General features: G+C 41.9%; 3 protein-coding genes across 3 annotated transcripts in view; 2 read left to right on the top strand and 1 right to left on the bottom strand.

Moving 5' to 3' along the window:
- shroom4 (shroom family member 4) overlaps positions 1-8,408 on the bottom strand; it is a 29,289-nt gene extending 20,881 nt beyond the window's left edge. Inside the window, exon 1 of the mRNA XM_058068282.2 lies at positions 8,096-8,408. Within this exon, the coding sequence (XP_057924265.2) occupies positions 8,096-8,218 (123 nt within the window). The 5' untranslated portion in view covers positions 8,219-8,408. The remainder of the gene's footprint in view (positions 1-8,095) is intronic.
- A 905-nt stretch (positions 8,409-9,313) lies between these two features.
- On the top strand, positions 9,314-11,429 carry bmp15 (bone morphogenetic protein 15). Its single transcript, XM_058068283.2, has 2 exons — positions 9,314-9,800; positions 9,971-11,429. Exons 1-2 carry the CDS (start codon positions 9,515-9,517, stop codon positions 10,912-10,914), a joined length of 1,230 nt encoding a protein of 409 aa, XP_057924266.2. The 5' UTR covers positions 9,314-9,514; the 3' UTR covers positions 10,915-11,429.
- A 5,384-nt stretch (positions 11,430-16,813) lies between these two features.
- Positions 16,814-20,462, top strand: leap2 (liver-expressed antimicrobial peptide 2). Its single transcript, XM_058066981.2, has 3 exons — positions 16,814-16,983; positions 17,056-17,195; positions 19,981-20,462. Exons 1-3 carry the CDS (start codon positions 16,915-16,917, stop codon positions 20,033-20,035), a joined length of 264 nt encoding a protein of 87 aa, XP_057922964.1. The 5' UTR covers positions 16,814-16,914; the 3' UTR covers positions 20,036-20,462.
- The last annotated feature ends 343 nt before the right edge of the window (positions 20,463-20,805 follow it).

Genomic DNA, 20,805 nt, shown 5'->3' with positions numbered 1-20,805 from the left:
CAGAGATGGCCAAGGGTGGAATTGAACCCTGGTCTCCTAGCTGTAAGATCTGCGTGCTAACCACTCGACCGCCGTGCCACCCCGGTCATGTGACAGTAGCGTCATTTTCAGAAAACACCAGTTTTGCTTGTCTACATGGCAACCGTTTCCAGATTTCCCCCACTGTTTAAAAAAAAAAATACAGTTCCAGAGCACCCAAAACACCAAGGCTAAAACAATACTTCCATGCAAACAGCCCCTAAAACAAAACTCTGCAGCAAGACATATTTTCATTCATTTTATTTTCATGGTTACATTTGGTAAACAAAGTTTTTACGGTCCATCAGAGGTTTGACAGAAACAAGCTAGTAAGCAACTCGTGGCTCATTCACAGTAGCAACATTCACCTACAGCGTTCCAACTATGCACTAAAAAGAGCCATCGAGCTGACACCATCCAGCATGGCTCTATGTGGCCGCATCCCCGTAGGACAAAGACGCCTGTAGACTACTCGGACCCCCCACTGCACACCAGCCTCATGCTCCATTCTTTTTGTGCAACTGGCCTTCTGCTCCCGAACGCCACTCTGGAATCCCGATTGAGTCTTTGGGATTAAGCATCAGAATAGGTTGAAGGTGGAAGCCAGGTTCTCCCATTTCACTGGATCCTGTGTCTGAGTCATTTGTGTTTGACCCACTCTCCAAAAAAGCAGTTCTGAGATCAATTCTACTTTCTTACAAACGTTCCGCATCCGGAAAAAAATACTGATACTGACAGAAGCATGTGTTGTGATTGATTGATCCAGTTCATTAATCACTGAAATATTTTGTATTGCTTCCTGCATTCATTCATTCATTTTCTACCGCTTTTCCTCACAAGGGTCGCGGGGGTGCTGGAGCCTATCCCAGCTGTCTTCGGACGTGAGGCGGGGTACACCCTGGACTGGTCCTATGGACAATTTGGAGTTGCCAATTAACCTAGCATGTTTTTGGAATGTGGAAGGAAACCGGAGAACATGCAACATGCAAACTCCACACAGAGATGGCCGAGGATGGAATTGAACCCTGGTATCCTAGCTGTGAGGTCTACACCACCATGCCGCACTGCTTCCTGCATGTAAAACTGTAATTATTCTCTGTAATATGTGTTTTGTGTTAATATTTTTGGGTGTCTTGAACAAATTAATTGGATTTACATCATTTCTTAAAACTGATTCAGTTTTTGGTTTAGACCTTTTGGAACTGATTAAAGACGAGGTTCCACTGTATATGTATTACATGCAGGTCTTCCATGCCAGAGTACATTTTAGAGATGATTCTCTGTCTTCAGCTGAATGCTCCTGATTGAAGAAAGAGGGAAACATCTGCATGCTTCTCCAGTCACTTTCTGGCATGGACCTCTGCCCTCCACTTGGATCCGTGTGAGGTTCTCCTCCCTTCCTAACACCCACGCTCACACAAGGGCTTCTTTATCAGGGCGGGTAGAAGAGGGAGGGGAGCAACCCAAGATGGAAAAAGAAAAAGCTCCCACGCTCACAGGCCAAGCAGCAGCTACATATGTAAAAGCAACGTCTGGTTCCAAGGATCCACAATCCTGTGGATCTGCTCTCCTGGAACAGTCTCTAAGGCCCGTGGTCTTGACACGGCCAGCACCATAAGTTGCACTGCTGATTCTTCACTTTGTCCACTTTGACAAACTTTGAGAAATGTAAAACCCTCATTCAAGCATGTGTGGTTCTTTTGCTTGTTTTAGTTGCGGGGCCACTTCAGTAATTATTTTTAATGTGGTAAGTCCACTCCACTGCAGGTCTCGTTATGTGTACAGTATATTTTTGTTAGCTTCATTCTCTGGATGAGACTAAATAATTAATGCGAAATTAAAACGTGTCAGAAGTGCAGAAAAACCCTGAAACCACGTATAAGGATAACACACAGAGCAGTAGACAAAACAAATTACTTTTATGAGACATTATCAGCATGCTGTAGGTGGAATTTGTTCCAATACTTTTGCACACATGCACAGGGGCGCTTGATGTTAGATCTGGTGACCAATTCCGACAATGGCAAAGGTCAAAAGGTCCTCAGTCTGGCTGGAGTGGTGTGGAACCAGATAGATCCATCAATGTCATAAATGAAAGACTGTGTGTCTGTGTGTGTGTGTACATGGTGACACATTAACTTAATGTGCACTAAAACCTTGCGCCGCCTGCCAGACCAGAGTTTTCCCCCTAAAATCGACAATCTTGGACTTTCTTATCCCACATCAGTGCTAAGAGCTAAATTAATTCCAACCACGAAAAAGACAGGAAGTCCCACAGCATTTCGACATTCTGCACTTTTAATCAGGTTTCAGGAAACCAAAACCACTAAAACGTTTCGGTGAATAAACAGCCACTTTCAACCCAGAGAAAGTCCCCTATTATGTAAAATTGACTTTAATGACTTTCTAACAGTAATGTGCGTCCCTGGAGTTTGTTTATGAGCACCAAACGTGAGAAAAATCGAGCCCGTCGTGGTGTAGTGGTTAGCATTGTGGACCTTGGAGTGGACACCTTGGCTTCGAATCTCCACTCGTTAGCATCATCGGTATTCGTCAGGAAAGGCAGCCGGAATATAAAGGGCTCAAGCAAAATATAAATAAATAAAAATCAGCTTTGGTGACTCCTTAATCAGGAAAAACCCAAAGGAAACAAAAAAAACGTGAGAAAAATCCATCATCTCTCTCATTGGTTTGCTCCACCTTCCAGAGATGAGGCGCTCATGGGTTATTATGACATCAAGTCCCAGCGCCCCACTGGGACAAAGAGACTGAAAAACTGACATCAGGGTTCATTCACTCCGTTCATTCTGCTATAGAACCAACACGACCAGGAAATGAGACAGATGCACACTTGTCATCCAGTCTGTTTGGTAGAAAAGAGAGGAGGGAAACAAACAAGCATGCACGTGTCAATATATCAATATTTCCCACGTCAATATATCTGTGAAGTGAATTATTATTCCTTTCTAACTTGATGCATGTGCAAATAAAATAAAAAAAAATTACCATTATCAAAAATGGCATAATCGTGCTTCTTGGAGACACACTTGTGAAAAAACACAGCTCATTAGCATTCAAGCAACAGACGTCTGACACTTATTTCAAAATGTTGGAAAATACTATACAATTCCCAAAAGTATCTCCCATGACTGTAGTAGACCAAGGGGCAGGAGCGGGGGGGCATGGGGGTCTGTTCCACCAAGGGCAGCGGAGTGACGACAGGACAAAATAAGAGCACACAAAGAGAGTTTTGTGTAATTTCGACCTCAAACTCACGTCGCCTTGCCACACTTGGCCACAAGTGTGCGCCGCACAGTAACCAGGAATGTGTGTGTGTGTGTGTGTGTGTGTGAGTGTGTGTGTTTCACTGAAAGTGACAATAGAGTGCAAACATGAAACAGAAACATGCTGGTTACAGTGGCCATGGTCGGGCTTCAATAAAAATGTTTAAAAAAATTTTTTTTTACCTCCACCACCTCACAGCATCTATGATCAGGATACCATGAAAGATCACTATGCTTCAATAACATTAACTTTTAGCCACATTTTGTTCATTTTTGTCAGGCGTTTGTTTGGACACCTATTGCCTTTAGTATGGTTATTAGGGAGCACTTCTGACCTCTCGTAGTATGTGTGTGTGTGTGTGCGGGCGTGGTTGGAATGTCTCTATCTGTAATCTGTGCAGCTTGAGGCACTTTCTTCCAGGCAGCGTCTGGACACACAGAATTGAATATAATGGCACCGTAAGCACAACACCCACAAAACAAACCATTCCAGCCAGGATGCAGCTATTGAGATAGTTTGGGAATATTGTCTCTCACACACACCAAAAATATTCCGTGCTTCTTTGTTTGCAGCATGAACATTTGTTCCGTGGCTCATCACTACAACATATGTTTTTGCTTAGTCAGGACAGTAACGCACACACACACACACACACACAGTGGACAATCGGATCTCTATCTGATGGCATCCTCATCTACCCCCCACTGTGAACAAACTCTTACTGGAGACTACCTCTACTGGAATGTTGAGACTCCAAATCTCTCTCACATACACACACGCACGGGGTGGCAACGGGTTGCCCACCTTCCACCACATGTCCAAACATTCTTTGGTAAAATGCGGGGATTTCTGTCAGCAGTGTGGACATAAAGCAGTCCCTCCAGGATTTTTTAGGCTTTTTTTTTGTGATTGTTGCAGCTTAAAATGCCTGAATTGGCAGCAGCTATTTAAAAAAAACTGCAGCAAAAGTTATTTACGGTGGTTTATTTATGGCTATTTATTTTTATATTATAGTTATCATTATATTGAACCACATGGTGGTTAGCAGTTAGCATGTTGGCCACACAGTCAGAAGATCAGGGAGCTCTGGGTTATGTTTGGCCATCTCTTGTATGGAGTTTGCATGTTCTCATGACAGTAAAAGCACATTATTAATTATTATTAACTGTAATGATAAAACAACATCTACGTAACCCTCACTTTTGTTGATCTGTTGAGGGCAATGCAGTGATGATGACTTTCAAAATGCTTATATACTACACACGCCACACTACACACGCTACACACGCTACACACGCTTGTGTCGATTCAATATGCATCTAGATACACAGGTTACGAAAAAAAACAATATATTTAAAAAATAGACCAAATCTATACGATACAGACATTAGACATTACTCTTACATTATAAAATAAATAACCCACTTCTATAAAATCACCATTCTTACAGTATTTTCAAAAGAGCGCATCATTTCCCCAAGCATGCTGTCCTTGAATGCATCATCTAACTGTCTCCCACTCTGCACTGATAGATGATTATACTGTATTTTTCATCCCAAATGCTCACACTATGTGAGAATGCATAAAGGTAATATTTGATTACGTTATTGAGTGCTACTGTACAGATTTGTGGTGCACAGCCACTCTGGTAAACAAATTCCTGGCTCATACTGGTCGATAGTGAGTCTATATTATTATATATATTATTATATATTATTATATTATTATATTTAACTGTGTATTAACCAATGAATGTTGTATTTTGGTGTGTCTTTACTTGTTCTATTCAACTTCATTCTTTTGTAAAGTGTCTTTGAGTATCTTGAAAAGCGCTATACAAAAATAAAAAAAATAAAATAAAAATAAAATGTATTATTATATTTATCTATTTCTTCTTCTTTCTCTTTGGGCTTTTCCCTTCAGGGGTCGCCACAGCAAACCAATCGCCTCCATCCAACCTTGTCTTCTGCATCTGTTTCTCTCACACTAACTACCCTCATGTCCTCCTTCACTACATCCATAAAACTCCTCTTTGGTCTTCCTCTACGCATCCTACCTGGCAGTTCTAAACGCAGCATCCTTCTACCGATATATTATATACTATGTATATATAATATATACCAATACATATCTCTCCTCTGGACATGTCAGAACCATCTCAGTCTGGCCTCTATGACTTTATCTCCAAAGCCTCTAACATGTAATGTCCCTCTGATGTACTCCTTCCTGATCCTATCCATCCTGGTCACTCCCGATGAGAACCTCAGCATCCTCATCTCTGCTACCTCCAGTTCTGCTACCTGTCTTTTTGCCGCCAGTCTCACATTACAAAACTCACTGTCAACTGGTTGGCAAAAAACTTCAAAACTCCTCCCTTGAATGGAAGCTAGCAGGGTTAGCTCAGTTTAGTGGAGCATGCTAGTGCGGCCGTGTGTGTGTGTATATATTTTTAAAAGAGCGTTTAACAATGCCCGCTGATGTTGTGCAAGCTCTGAGTGGAATAAGCAGGAGATTTTTATTCTTGCTCCCAAAAGACCTTCTCAATACACATAACACACTTCCGGCCTACAAAATAAAAGCGCTTCTTCACCACATACTGTCCAATCGTGTACGCAAAATAAGAGTTTTCCGTTAGTGGACCGATTTTTCCATAGAAAAACAAGCACAACATCTTTGCATGGACACTCAATAATTATTTAACCATTTGTCTAATGATTATAAAATTTTGAACATACAGTATCTGCATTACATTCATGCTAGCATTTTAACACACTCCATTTGGGCGCCATACATGTCATAAGACAGTATATGAACACACACACACACACACACACTTTGAAGGAGTAATTTGTTATGCTCCTGGTGGAATGTTGACCAAATGGTTCGTATCGCTCTTCTGTCTCGGAGCAAGGAGGCTACCCTTCCCCCTTGAGGAGTGCATGCACCCTCAAAGGGGCCGGCCGGACGCACGCACATTGTGGTCCTGAAATCTAGCAAGATTTCAACATGTGCACGTGCCTCCAGCTGCAGAACGACAATGGTCATCGGCATCAGTAAGGGCGGTCTAACCATGTTTGTTATGTGTTTGTGAAAGCTCACAAAACCCAGAACACCTCACACTTTCTTGCCTTCAAGGAGTCAACACTTAATCATTAAGCACGCCAGCACTCAGCACCATGAGCTGCTTCATTGTGTGTGTGTGAGCTTTACATAGCCAGCGGGCACAAAAAAAAGCTTGATTTTTATCGTCTCCTCCTCCAGTCACATTTTCCCAGCGGCTGTGTTTGCAGATGAATGAGCCATGCTTTTCCACTGCGCTGCCGCCATGGTGGCCTGGTGAATGGAGGTATGCACCCGCCAACTTTTTCACCATAGAGTGAGCAAGAGGAGGATAGTGTGTATAGCATTTTTACACATAGGCAGAAAAAGCAGGCCACCCCAGAAAGAACACACAGCAATAATTACACTTATTTCAAACAGTATGAAAATAAGACCCACTTCTGCCTCGATACAGCACATGATAAAATCAACCTCCTCCCCCTTTACTGCCTTCTTCAGAAGGATTTGATTAACGTGCGATGTAATTACATTTCAATACAATGACACTTAACATGCCAAAAAGCATTGCCCACACTAAAGCACCCCATCAAGTATCGACTTAAATCTTGCAAATCCAACAAACACCATAAAAGATCCTTAAAATTCACTTGCACATTTTACCCTTAATACAAAAAAAGCCACCTCCACAGAAAATACTGTGAAACCGCCATAATTCACAGTTGTTTCCAATCTTTAAAAAACAAATGCAGCCTGAAATATGCATAAATATCCAATAAGAACACAATGAAACCTGCTTATGTCGAAATTAATGAATGCGAGTGTGAATTACTGTTTGTCTGTGATTGGCTGGTGACCAGCCTAGGATGTACACCGCCTCTCATCTGAAGTCAGCTGGGATAGGCTCCAGCATACCCCTTAAACCCTAGTGAGGATAAGCAGCATAGAAAATGGATGGGTGGGATTCAAGAATTAGACTCTAGGGGGCAGTGGCGTTTTCCTACTCGTTAGAGAGATAAGTGTGTATTGGTGTATAAAGTGCTGTCACACCAACAAAAGGACTCCACAAGTGTAACATACAAAAACATGACACCAGCAAAACATACGAAAGACACACGTTGGCCCAACAGATGACACATGAAGACAAACAAGGTATATAGGTTTGTTTTGCAACCTGAAAAAAAACATAAGCGTACATCACATGCGAGCCCTCCATGCGTTTCTTGTTATTTTTGCATGTAGACTGGCTTGGGCTTTAAGTGTATGTCAACATCAACTTCAGCAGGCTTACTTTTTAGTAAGAAGAAGAACATGGTGGACAAGTACTTGATGAGTTGTTTGACAAATAGGTTGGCGACAATAGCGGAATGCAATGTATACATGAAATGGATGAAGTAAAAACACATATCCATTCAAAATATGTAGTATTCCAAGAGTAGAATAGGCACACTTGAGAAGAAAGCAGTAGGAACTCATGCTGCATGCTTTGAATGAGAAAAAGTAGTGCCATCTTGTGGACAAAATATATATTAAAAAAGACATTAGGTTAATATCAATGTGGGATCAAAAGATTAGCATTTCTTCACAAGAGGATGTTTCAAAAATGTTTTAAAGATGAATCTCATATTATCAACTCTCGTACTACGTTGCCAATCAGAAACAGACATCACCCGAAAAACATCCAAACAGAGGAGTTCGCTGCTCGTGTTATTGATCGTATCGATTATTGACTTACTTTGGTGATGATGAGCGGCTCTCCGTGCTCCAAGCCCCCCTTGAGCGTGAAGCCCCACGGTGCTCCCCCGCTCAGCTGCACCTGAATGTGGTGGAAGGAGACGAGCTGCTCCACCGTCTCCATTCTTCTTCGGCGTGGCGAGCTAGCGGGACCCGTTTACCCATCGGCGCCGAGTCCACAATAGATGGACGGACGGATGGATGGAGGAAGGCGGTCATGAGTGAGAGACCCAAGAGGGGGAGGGAAAAGTTTTGTGTCAAGTGATGGAAGCGAACAGCCACAACTTCCGGTCAACTGTCCACTGTTAACAGTATCGACACCTTTAAATGTGTTCTTTGTTGGTGTAATCTTATCTTGTTGTTCTTTAGTATTACAGTACTTAATATTAATGTGTTATAAGCTGCAAAATGTGTTGTTTGTTTCTATAATATCTAACTTAAGTATAAGCTTCCGGTTTGGTGTTGGGTAGCTTGACCTGCTCAAAAAAAGTTTGGCTTAACTCTTTGCCCCGCCCAATGTCCAACAGTGGGCGTGATTGACACAACATTCCGCCAATGCCAGAAACGATTTGTTTGTCTTACCCAATGAGAAAACAAATGAATAGTGCGACAGCAGTTCGAACTGTTGAGCAATTGACAAAATCTACGCCTTGAAATGTGTTTATTGTGTGTGTTTTAAGAATTACGCTACGTTGAAGCCACATGTAATAAACTTTTTGTGAGTCCAACTTTTAGCCACTCCCACCAGTTGAATAGTGAGCTAGTTTTATGCAAAGCACCGCCAATAGGTTGCCCAATTGGAAAACAAAGCGGGAGGGTTCATAAGGGTGATACCAATTATGACACAATTTCAGGAAAAATCAACTGTTCTGCACTTGACAAAATATACACTTTTAAATATGTTTTGTGTGTGTGTGTTCTTGTACACGTAATAAACGTATATGAGGCCAAATATATTACCCCTTGTGGTTATGTTGTCATCGAGCCAAGGTAAAAGCTTCCGGGTTCACTTTTGGCCCCACCCACTTTTTTTACACCGTGTCCGTGATTGATGGTTGATTGATATACAAATAACTTTCATTCTATTGTTGTATGATAACTATATTACATTTGAAAATGATAACTGCTTGATCCTGGGCAAACAACGGTGTGTATGAGATTTTTGGGGTCATTGTTCCTTAAAAGACAATTTTTACGCCCAGGTCACATGACTTAACTGACTTCTAATGGGCGGCTCCCAAGCGCCAGAGAAGTTAATTGAGGTCACCCTGGTCCGGTAACAAGCTGCTGAGTCCATGATGGTTTGTGATCCGGAGAGCCTGCTGTGAGTCGCGCCCCAGCACGGCCTCGCCGGCGATGGTCGCCGTTTGTCGCCTCCTCGGTGGAGCTTGGTAGCGGCCCGAAGCTTCTCCTGCCAAACATGCGCGGCCTGCACGGTTTTCTGCCCGTCTTCGTCCTGTCCCTCCTCGTAGCCCCGCTCTGCGGGATCATGGTCGGTGGGTCCAAAATGTCCCCCCGAGGCGCGCACCACCGGCCTCTGACCAACGAGCAGAAGGCCGACCAGAGCCTGCAGTTCATGCTGAGTTTGTACCGTAGCGCGGCTAGACCGGACGGCAGACCTAAACAACACCGGAAGTTCGGTTCCAACACCGTGCGACTGATCAGACCTTCCACGTCTTCGGTGCACTACCTGCTGGCGTCCACAGGTGAGAGACTTCTAACCAAAAACATCCACGGAACAGTCATGAAATCACATACTTTCTGGATTTTAGCTAAACTAGTCAAATCATGATCAAATGTGTATACATAAAGAGTCAAACTAGCTTTAATCCGGATCACAAATCACATTAAGTAGTCTGTGATCCCTGTTCCGCAGACCACCACTACACCTTCACAGTTCAGTATCACCTCGACACCCTTCCTTCGGAGCAGCTGATCAGAGCGTCCTTCGTCCACCTGCGCTCTTGGTCTTCCCCTTCTTTGTCCGCCGAGTCTCCAAGCTCAGCTCGGGCGGGGGTCGCACCTCGATGCAGAGCCCAGATCACTTCACTGGGCAAGGAGAGCCTGGTCACCATGGAGCCTCACCAGCAGTGGACAGAGACAGACATCACTGCTCACATCCTCCGAGGCGAGGAAAGTGGTGGCGGACACTTGAGCCTCACGGCGCAGTACTGGTGCACAGAGCACGGGGACACGGACGAGAACCGTGGTCTATCCTGGTGGTGGACTCGCTTCCTTGGGGTGGGGAAATGGCGAAGCGAGCCCCACGTGGAAGCCCCTTCGTTGCTTTTGTACCTGGAAGAGGAGCGTGACAGGAAAGACTGGATGGGGCAGTTGTTCGGTGACAAACGGGGAGAACTCATGAGACGATTAGGCCGGTGGCACCCCTATGTCCGCCACCGCCGCTCCTCAGAAAGCAAAGACCCCTCCCTGGATCTTCTCACCACATCCACTGCCGCTTCGATCATCTCCGACATCCCAAACTACAAACGCAAAACGAGCACAACCAAGAACCGCTGTAAGCTGCACTCCTTCCGCTTGTCATTTGACGAGCTGGGCTGGGGACATTACATCGCGCCACCCGTATATAACCCCCGCTTCTGCCAGGGCGACTGCCCCCGCGTGCTCCCCTACGGCTACCACTCGCCCAACCACGCCATCATCCAAATGATCATCAATGAGCTCGGGGTGGGCGATGTGCCGCCGCCCTCCTGTGTGCCTTACAAGTACATGCCCATGAGCGTGTTGGTGGTGCACAAGAAGAAGGTGGAGTATAAGGAGCTGGAGGACATGGTGGCTGAGTCATGCACGTGCCGTTAGATCAGAAGTTGTGCCCTTTCAAAGTTAAAGCACTTTAAATCGAGGCCCTTGATGGTCTTTGGACTACTGAGTTGCGTCGCCATCACTTTGCATTTGGACCATTTCAACTGAATAAATATTTGTAGCGTACTAAAAAAAACCTCATCCAATGCAACCATCCTCATCTCTCTTGTGCCGTGTTCTTTTCTTCAGCCGTGTTTTTAACAATCTTTTGCATCATGTTAAGGCTGAAGAACTCTGCTGGAAGTGTGTTTGTGTTTTGATACTAAAACACACTTCTTGGCCACACATGCAGAGGGATGACACTTTCATACATGATTTTAATGTGTCGGATGTATTAAACACGCACACACAGCCTTTGTGATGTGTTGTAGTTTTCCCTTTCACTTTCTAAGTACAGTATTTATATAGCAAAAGGCGGGGGTGTTCAAACAGTGTTCATGTATTGTGAAAAGAATGCAATTTTTTATTACGAGTGAAAATGAATAATAAAATAAATTTGCATGTTTTCTAAAGCCTAACCTCTTGTTTCATGTTTCTTGATGCACAGGACGCACTCGCTGTACAGCCACGTAAACCTGTAGGACCCTATAGACAACCAAACAGCCTTCAATTGATTGAACAGGCATATTTTGGAAATGCACCAGGAACACAGAGATTTGAACCCGAGATCTCCTGAAAAGCTAACCATTCGCTCACCACGCGGTCCTGACTAAAATGCTTGTAAAGAAATGGGTTGCAAATTCAAAGAAAATGTCTCCACAATGTCCAGGTTTTTCTCTAAACATTTAGGAAAAAAATGATGTACCACTGTAATAAATCATAGAATGAAAAAAAAAATCCAAAATATTCAGAATCAAAATGAAATGACGGGCTGCCAGGCGGTGGACGAGTGGTTAGTGTGCAGGCCTCACAGCTTGGAGACTCAAGTTCAATTCCACCATCGGCTATCTCTGTGTGGCATTTGCATGTTCTCCCTGTGCATGTGTGGGTTTTCTCCGGGTACTCCGGTTTCCTCCCACATTCCAAAAACATGCTAGGTTAATAGGCGACTCCTAATTGTCCATAGGTATGAATGTGAGTGTGAATGGTTGTTTGTCTATATGTGCCCTGTGATTGGCTGGCGATAGGCTCCAACATCCCCCGTGAGCCTCGTGAGGATAAGCGGTAGAAAATGAATGAATGAAAAATTAAATGTCATGACATGACCCGGTGCACTCACACAGCCAGTCCAGCAGAGGCCGCTCTTGCATCTCAATTTGATTTCAGTAGTTCAGTAGATTTGTTGTCCCTGTTGCCAAGAGCCCTTTTTTTTTGTCCGGGCAGTATTCCTCTATAAACCTTTTCAGCTTTTTGCACTATATTGGAATTTATTTAATTGTACTCGTCCATTTCTTTAATATTCCCATTTAAGTAAATACGATTTTGACCTATGTGTTAATTTTTTTTCTTCAAATTTGTATATTCACCCATCTATGTCACCGGCTCCATTTCTTTTAAATGGGGCTCCTGCTATTAAACATATTTTAACTTGTGAAAAGGGCAGAACAAAATTGTTACCTAATTAATGAGTCCAAAACTTCACCAATCAATAACATGAACAACTTCCGGCTTTAAAAAATCAACCAGCAGTCATTGAAGGAATCATTTAACAGGTCAGTGGGTCACTGAGTTGTTTATACACACTCCACACAGATATCTATGTGGGCTGACACACATGTACGCGCACTCGCACACACAGCCTTTGGAGATAAGCTGCAATATAATTGTATGATGAACTTCATAAAAGTCAGAAAATGACACATTATGGCAAAATTATTGTGAGATCCGATATGAGATTTGCATGAAAAAGTCTGAGTTTGCGGTATTCATTGAAAATGTATTTGGCATGGTGGTTGCAGAACCACACTGCATCATACAGTGACCTGGTTCTAATATTCTGACCTTCTCATGTGGCACTGACCTTCAATCATGCAGTCACTACATTTGAACCAGCTCTCAGCGTGATGTAGCACACTTTTACACTCTGTTTATAAATATAAGGAACAATTAAAAATCACATTTCAGCAAGGATTTTTATTATATCATGTCAAGGGACAATCCTATAAAAAGTAGCCATGGATGTACTTTAGAGTAGTCAGTGTACACTCATTATTAGTAGCAAAATTGACTTCCCTACAGTCAAGCAGAAGCAGCAACTAAGCCAACTAAGCATGATAAGAAATCCAAACTCACCTTCAAGATGACAAGTGCCTTGCTGAGGAAACTGAAGGTGATAGCTTGGTCGTAGTAGTAGTCGCCCCTCGTTTATCCTGGTTAATAGGCTAATTGGAGTACATTTCCATGAAGTAATATTCAATATTAATAAATCTTTTCATAGTTAGAGCATAGAAAACCTGTTTATGACCTTCTAAATACGCTTTTTAGAGCTCTGTAGACATGAAATAACAACCCTATAGTCATGTTTACACTTGTAAATCCATCCATATTCTACCGCTTATTCTCGTTAGGGTCACGAGTATGCAGGAGCCCATCCCAGCCACCTTCGGGCGAGAGGCGGGGCACACATCGGACCGGTCACCAGCCAATCACAGGGCACATATAAAAATCATCATTTGTACCTATGGACAATTTGGAGTCGACATGCTAGCCACATATCGTGCAGCCAAAATAAAACATTCATTCATTTTCTACCGCTTATCCTCACGAGGGTCGCCAGCCAATCACAGGGCACATATAGACAAACAACCATTCACACTCACTTTCATACCTATGGACAATTTGGAGTCGCCAATTAACCTAGCATGTTTTTGGAATGTGGGAGGAAACCTGAGTACCCGGAGAAAACCCACGCATGCACGGGGAGAACATGCAAACTCCACACAGAGATGGCCGAGGGTGGAATTGAACCCTGGTCTCCTAGCTGTGAGGTCTGCGCGCTAACCACTCGTCCACCGTGCCGCCCCAAAATAAAACATGTTAGACATAAATAAGATCATTTAGACATTGTACGTCTTGATGATTATGGTCTCCCAGCTCCACCAATGATGTCATCATGCAGGAGTGGAAGAGAATTCCAGTCACAGAATTCCAGTCAAGATATGATGAAATGTAAAAAGTACTTTATGTCTGCCAGAGGTGAAGCGTCGCCACATTCCGACTTCTGGGTAGAGGTGTTCTGAGGACTGCCAGCTGGTCAGATCAGGTCCGCAATCGCAACCTTGATCAGAAGTTGAACCATTTAACTGGCACGATGCCTGGATCACGACTTGACTAAACGCCTCGTACAACATGAGGCTGTCACTGCGTTGCTTTATTTTCTATCGATTTCATATTTAATACAGCGCAACATGCCCAGTTACCCCTTTAGAGTACTTCCATTGTTAGTTATGACTTAGTCGAAGTCTTAGTCACGGCTCATCAGGCTGTCTGCTTCAGTTGTTATTCAAATTAAGTCCTATCATTTTATCATGAGTCATGAAGGAATTTTGTCATTTGGACCTGCAGTTCTAGTCCACTGTTGCTTACTTTAGCATAATCAAATCTCAAAGGTCATCTAAGAGACAATGACCTCATGGCACCAGGACTCTCATGTGTCCCAAGATGTGCAGCCAAAAAAAACTCAGTTCTCCGTCAAGCTTTTAATTTTGTAGGATACAGTGTTTACTTTGTGGCCTCCTCACTTCAACTAGGTTAGTGCGACAAGGGTTACACAACAAGGAATTAATGTTACACAAGACACAATGAATAATGCAGTGGTTTGAGGTTTTTGGAGGGTTTTTGGTACCTCACAGGGTGACAGACATTACACGTGGAATTAGTTTTTAAACCCGTTTGCGGTGAGGGAACGCTGTCCTGTCCTGCTGAAGAACTTTTGGACTGGACGTGCAGAAGATATTGTGACATCATGTTAAAATATGCAGCAAAGTTATTTGTGCTAAAGGTCCATGTGAGCCAATAATGGAGGAGTTCTGGTTCAAAACAAAAACACAGAAACTTAAAGACTATGGCGCTCATCTGTTTAAAAACTACACCCAAAAGCTGCAATGAGGAATCAGCGCATCCGGCTGCAAGCAGTCAGCTTAAATAGCGGGAGTGTAACGCGCTTCAGGTGTGCCCAGTCCTCCTGCCTCCAGCCTGCTCAAGGATGTCTGGAAAACAAGGAAAAAGCACAGGCCAGGAGACGGCAGGGACTTCCAATAGGGTGGCAGCAGCAGAACTGTGACATCATAATTCCTTCATCACACACTTTGTCAGTCTCTCGAGCAGACATGCGTAGCAATGACGTGTAAATTGTATATGCGTATATGTGATGTACATTAATGTAACATTGTATGCATGTCTGAAATAAATTAAGAAAGGAGAAAATGTGAGATTCATCCGAGTTCAACAGCTGCCGCAGTCCAAACAGTCCAACCAGTCCAACCAGTTCAACCAGAGTAGTAATGGTAATGGTAATGGTAATGGTTTTATTTCATTTGAACATGCATCAGATTACAATTGAGTGCATCACATAATCAGTTCACAGTTCCACATGTCCAAAAGGAGTAGGAAGAAGCAAAGCTTATTAAATCCTACCCCTCCATCTGGTACTTTTACAATCAGTAACTGTTACATTTGTTCACTTCCTGCTTTCATAGTATAATAAAATTGTATTGATTTATTGATTTATTCTTGGGCGGTACGGCGGTCGAGTGGTTTGCGCGCAGACCTCACAGCTAGGAGGACCAGGGTTCGATTCCACCCTCGGCCATCTCTGTGTGGAGTTTGCATGTTCTCCCCGTGCATGCGTGGGTTTTCTCCGGGTACTCCGGTTTCCTCCCACATTCCAAAAACATGCTAGGTTAATTGGCGACTCCAAATTGTCCATAGGTATGAATGTGAGTGTGAATGGTTGTTTGTCTATATGTTCCCTGTGATTGGCTGGCGACCAGTCCAGGGTGTACCCCGCCTCTCGTCCGAAGACAGCTGGGATAGGCTCCAGCACCCCCGCGACCTTCATGAGGAAAAAGCGGTAGAAAATGAATGAATGAATTTTTTATTTTATTTTTATTTTTATTTTTATTTTTATTTTTATTTTTATTTTTATTTTTATTTTTATTTTTATTTTTATTTTTATTTTTATTTTTATTTTTATTTTCTTACCGTAGTACGAGGTGGTAGGAATTCTAGTAATTCTACACTTGATCAAACTTACTTAAGATTTGTCACATCATAATTTCTGCATAAGACTTAACAGATAACAGATAACACGATAATAGCATCCACTAATTCACTACTTCCTGAAACTGCACTATAAGCATCATGTGAACTGTTGTTCATTTAGCCATAAATTAGCTGGATTCAAAGCGTGGAAAAAAAAAGTATCAACCTACACATCGTAATGTACTGTTCAAGTTATGAAAATGTATCATTACAAATGACACCTTTACACCAAAATGGCCGACGATCTGTGTGTCAGGCATCGGTTTCTTGATGATTTCCGTTGGTCCCGACATGACGAACATGCCTACTAGATTCCCCGGGGTACACTTATGTGCAAAATGTGATGAGTGTTGGGGTTTGTTAAAGCTGTAAAAAAGGCACAGTTCCTTGTAGGTTGTGTCAGTTTGACAGTGTGATTGCATGGGGTCAAAAGCCATGAGCGCTCATGTTGCTGCAGGTTGATTAGAAAGGGAAAGGGTAAAGGGTATCACATGTGCATGCATGACATGGGGAGGAAAGTGTCTGCAAACATATAAAGTCCCATTCGGGCCACAAAGGTGGGGAATGTGACTCTCGCTCGCTCTCACACGTACACACACACACATTCTCTCTCTCTCTCTCTCTCTCTCTCTCTCTCTCTCTCTCTCTCTCTCTCTCTCTCTCCAATGGTTGGATGTCTTTATAAGAGCCTCCACACCAGCAGAGTCCGACCTCCGGCCCCTGACCGCTTCCCCAGTGCAGTATCGACAAAATCCTTCAGACCAGAACCTGCAGGGTCTACTATCAGCACAAAAGATGCAGATGCAAGAAAGTCACTTATGCAGGGTCGCTCTGTGCCTGGTTCTGCTGGTTCTGACCCAGCAGGTGAGTCCAGTCTGGAGATTCCCGTAATGAAACCAAGGAGCACATATTCTTACTTGCGTTTGTGTCATCTAGGTGGGCTCAGGTCCCGTACAGAGTCCAGAACACACGGGCAAGAGAATAGCCCGCACAAGCCCGCTGTGGAGGATCATGAACAGCAAACCTTTTGGCGCTTACTGCCAGAACAACTACGAGTGTTCCACCGGACTCTGCAGGTAAAGACCACATTATGTGTTGTTTTTTACTGCACAATATTAACTAACCCTTAAAAGAAATTAAAATCAATATTTTAGCGGAAATTGTAAAAAAAAAAAAAAAAAACTTTCAAGGCAGTTTTTAGTCATATTAAATTTGTTTTTTAATGCTATAACCGATTTTTTATAGTTATATATTAAGTAGAATTAAGTATATTTTTTATACTTAATTCCTTAAGTTCTGTTCTACAGTGCAAGCATTTTTTTTTTTTTTTTTTTGCTGTTTATTTGTGGAAAAAAGGGTCAAAAGTTTTAGCTTTTGGGAAATGAAAATCATACAACTTTTGAGACTGCACTTTTTCGTATGCCACCAGCACCTCTTTACATAAAAAAAAAGAAAAAAACTTTCAAGGCAGTTTTTAGTCATATTAGGTATTTTTTTTTAATGCTATAACCGATTTTTTATGGTGAAATCTTTTTGTTTAATTCCTTAAGTTCTGTTCTACAGTGCAAGCATTTTTTTGAATTTTTTTGCTGTTTATTTGTGGAAAAAAGGGTCAAAAGTTTTGGCCTTTGGGAAATAAAAATCATACAACTTTTGAGACTGCACTTTTTCGTATGCCACCAGCACCTCTTTACATTTAAAAAAAAGAAAAAAACTTTCAAGGCAGTTTTTAGTCATATTAGGTTTTTTTTTTAATGCTATAACTGATTTTCTATAGTGAAATCTTTTTGTTTAATTCCTTAAGTTCTGTTCTACAGTGCAAGCATTTTTTAAATTTTTTTTTTGCTGTTTATTTGTGGAAAAAAGGGTCAAAAGTTTTAGCTTTTGGGAAATGAAAATCATACAACTTTTGAGACTGCACTTTTTCGTATGCCACCAGCACCTCTTTACATAAGTAAAAAGAAAAAAACTTTCAAGGCAGTTTTTAGTCATATTAGTTTTTTTTTTTTAATGCTATAACCGATTTTTTATGGAGAAATCTTTTTGTTTAATTCCTTAAGTTCTGTTCTACAGTGCAAGCATTTTTTAATTTTTTTTGCTGTTTATTTGTGGAAAAAAAGGGTCAAAAGTTTTAGCTTTTGGGAAATGAAAATCATACAACTTTTGAGACTGCACTTTTTCGTATGCCACCAGCACCTTTTTACATAAAAAAAAAAGAAAAAAACTTTTAAGGCAGTTTTTAGTCATATTAGGTTTTTTTTTTAATGCTATAACTGATTTTTTATAGTGAAATCTTTTTGTTTAATTCCTTAAGTTCTGTTCTACAGTGCAAGCATTTTTTTTTTTTTGCTGTTTATTTGTGGAAAAAAGGGTCAAAAGTTTTGGACTTTGGGAAATGAAAATCATAAAACTTTTGAGACTGCACTTTTTCGTATGCCACCAGCACCTTTTTACAGCAGGAATTAGTCACGTGTGATGAGGTTTATGGCTGTAGAGGCGCTGACTCCTTTGGAGTTTTTTTTTTTCTTATGTAATACAGTTTGCTCATTAACTATATCTTGCATTCCACTTGCCTGTAAATCTTTTTATTTGCGTATTTGTACCTGTTCCTCCATGCTAATTGTGTCGGAAAAGCAAAATTCTTTTCTTATAATATACTCCCGACTGAAAAACTGCAAGAATTGACATTTTGCACTGTTTAATCTTAGGGAGAGAAAATAGGTTTTAGCATGGTTGATGCCAGCGTTTCAGGCAGGCTAGTGGGAATGTTGGTCCAGATGGTGAAGATGGCTTCAAGGAGGGCATCCACTCATCTCTCATTTTTAGAAATGTTCCTTGCCATCCATCCCCAAATGTTGTCAATTGGATTTAGATGAGGAAAATATGCATGTCGGTCCAAAGGAAGAAGTCCTTTGCAGTGTTGTCCTGTTGAAAAAGCCAGTCATGACCACACAGAAGAAGGACTTAAGTCATGAGGGACACCCCTGCACAACCTGGAGCTCCATTGTCCCATTGAAGGAAAAAGCATCCCAGATTATAATGCCGTGGTGTGGAAAAAATCTCAGGTGGATCTCCTTGTCATGCCAGTAACATTGGAAGCCATCAGTACCGTCAAGGTTCCATTTTTTTTCTCAATAGAGAATAAAACTTGTTCCATGTTTGGTGCTCTTGTGCAAATTCCAAACGGGCAATTTAGTGGCATTTAAGGAGACGGCTTGAAGACGTTTTTGTGCTTAAAACCTTTCTCTTGCAGATGACGTATGGTGGATGTTGGACTGTACTCGGCAACAAAAGATCATCCCGTGTCTAGACAGCCAATCATATCCTCCGGCTCTGCGTCACTGACATTCTCTTGGGTCTACCATTTGACTTTTTTGTTCCGTAACCTTCAGGATCTTTGAAAAATGTTTAAAATGTCTTACTGTGTCCAATCTGAGCAGAAATAGCGCACTGAGAAAGGCCTTGCTTATGCAGTTTAACAATCCGACTGTGTTTTTTTTTTTTTTGCCTTTGCCTTGAATCCACTTTTTGCCAAGATTTTTGCTTTCTTAAACTTTTCGTAAGCGCTTTAAAATTGTTAGTGCAAAGTGTAAAATCTTAAAAGTTTTTCAGTTGGTCTTATAATGTTGATCCGCAGTGTATAATAACAAAATAAGTTTGCTTTTTGGATGAAATTAGCACGAAGGAACAGGCACAAATATGTAAATATGTACAGATACACATTTTTTGGACATAAAAAATGTTTTTTTACGGTAATAAAGATAGTTTTCATTGATACTACTATAGTTGAGCTAAAAAAAAAAGTATACATGTATTTAAATAAATTGACTTCATTAACCCAAAATATCCTCCTTTGTGTAGAGCGGGACACTGCTCCACCAACCAGCATCCCCCCTCTGAGGTGGCCAACTACTAGCGGGAACAGCGAGATCATCCAGCACCAGAACCTGACTCAAGATGTGTGGGACATTGTTCTTGTTGTGTTAAGGAGCAGACGTTACAAAAAGAAGCAAAACTCATAACGGAGCTTGTTAAATTGTTAAAACAACATTTGTAATTCATCATTCCAATCCTGCACATTTTATTTATTCCACCAAATACGAATGTATTCAATGCATCATTTTGTTGAAACTAGAATATAATATAATAGTTCTATTGTTATTATTTTTAGAATAATGAGAAAGACTTGGAAGGGGAACCGTGTTGGGACAATCTGAGAATTTTGTGCACTTTGAGATGAAGCACTTTTTAAAAAGCCAAATTATCATTGTACTGTGGCTCTGTACTGTATGTACTGGTTCAAAACAGCTGGAATAAATACATAAAAAACACACAGTGCATTTGTTTTGTGAATATAATTTAGATGTGAGGGCGGCACGGTGGTCGAGTGGTTAGCGCGCAGACCTTACAGCTAGGAGACCAGGGTTCAATTCCACCCTCGGCCATCTCTGTGTGGAGTTTTGCATGTTCTCCCTGTGGATGTGTGGGTTTTCTCCGGGTACTCCGGTTTCCTCCCACATTCCAAAAACATGCTAGGTTAATTGGCGACTCCTAATTGTCCATAGGTATGAATGTGAGTGTGAATGGTTGTTTGTCTATATGTGCCCTGTGATTGGCTGGCGACCAGTCCAGGGTGTACCCCGCCTCTCGCCCGAAGACAGCTGGGATAGGCTCCAGCACCCCCGC

This window comes from Doryrhamphus excisus, linkage group LG2 (assembly GCF_037039965.1).
Source record: "Doryrhamphus excisus strain RoL-2023G ecotype Guam linkage group LG2, RoL_Dexc_Guam_v1.1, whole genome shotgun sequence".
Lineage (NCBI taxonomy): Eukaryota > Metazoa > Chordata > Actinopteri > Syngnathiformes > Syngnathidae > Doryrhamphus > Doryrhamphus excisus.
Note: the sequence above shows the minus strand (reverse complement) of the source record. Positions and strands in the feature narration are given on the sequence as shown.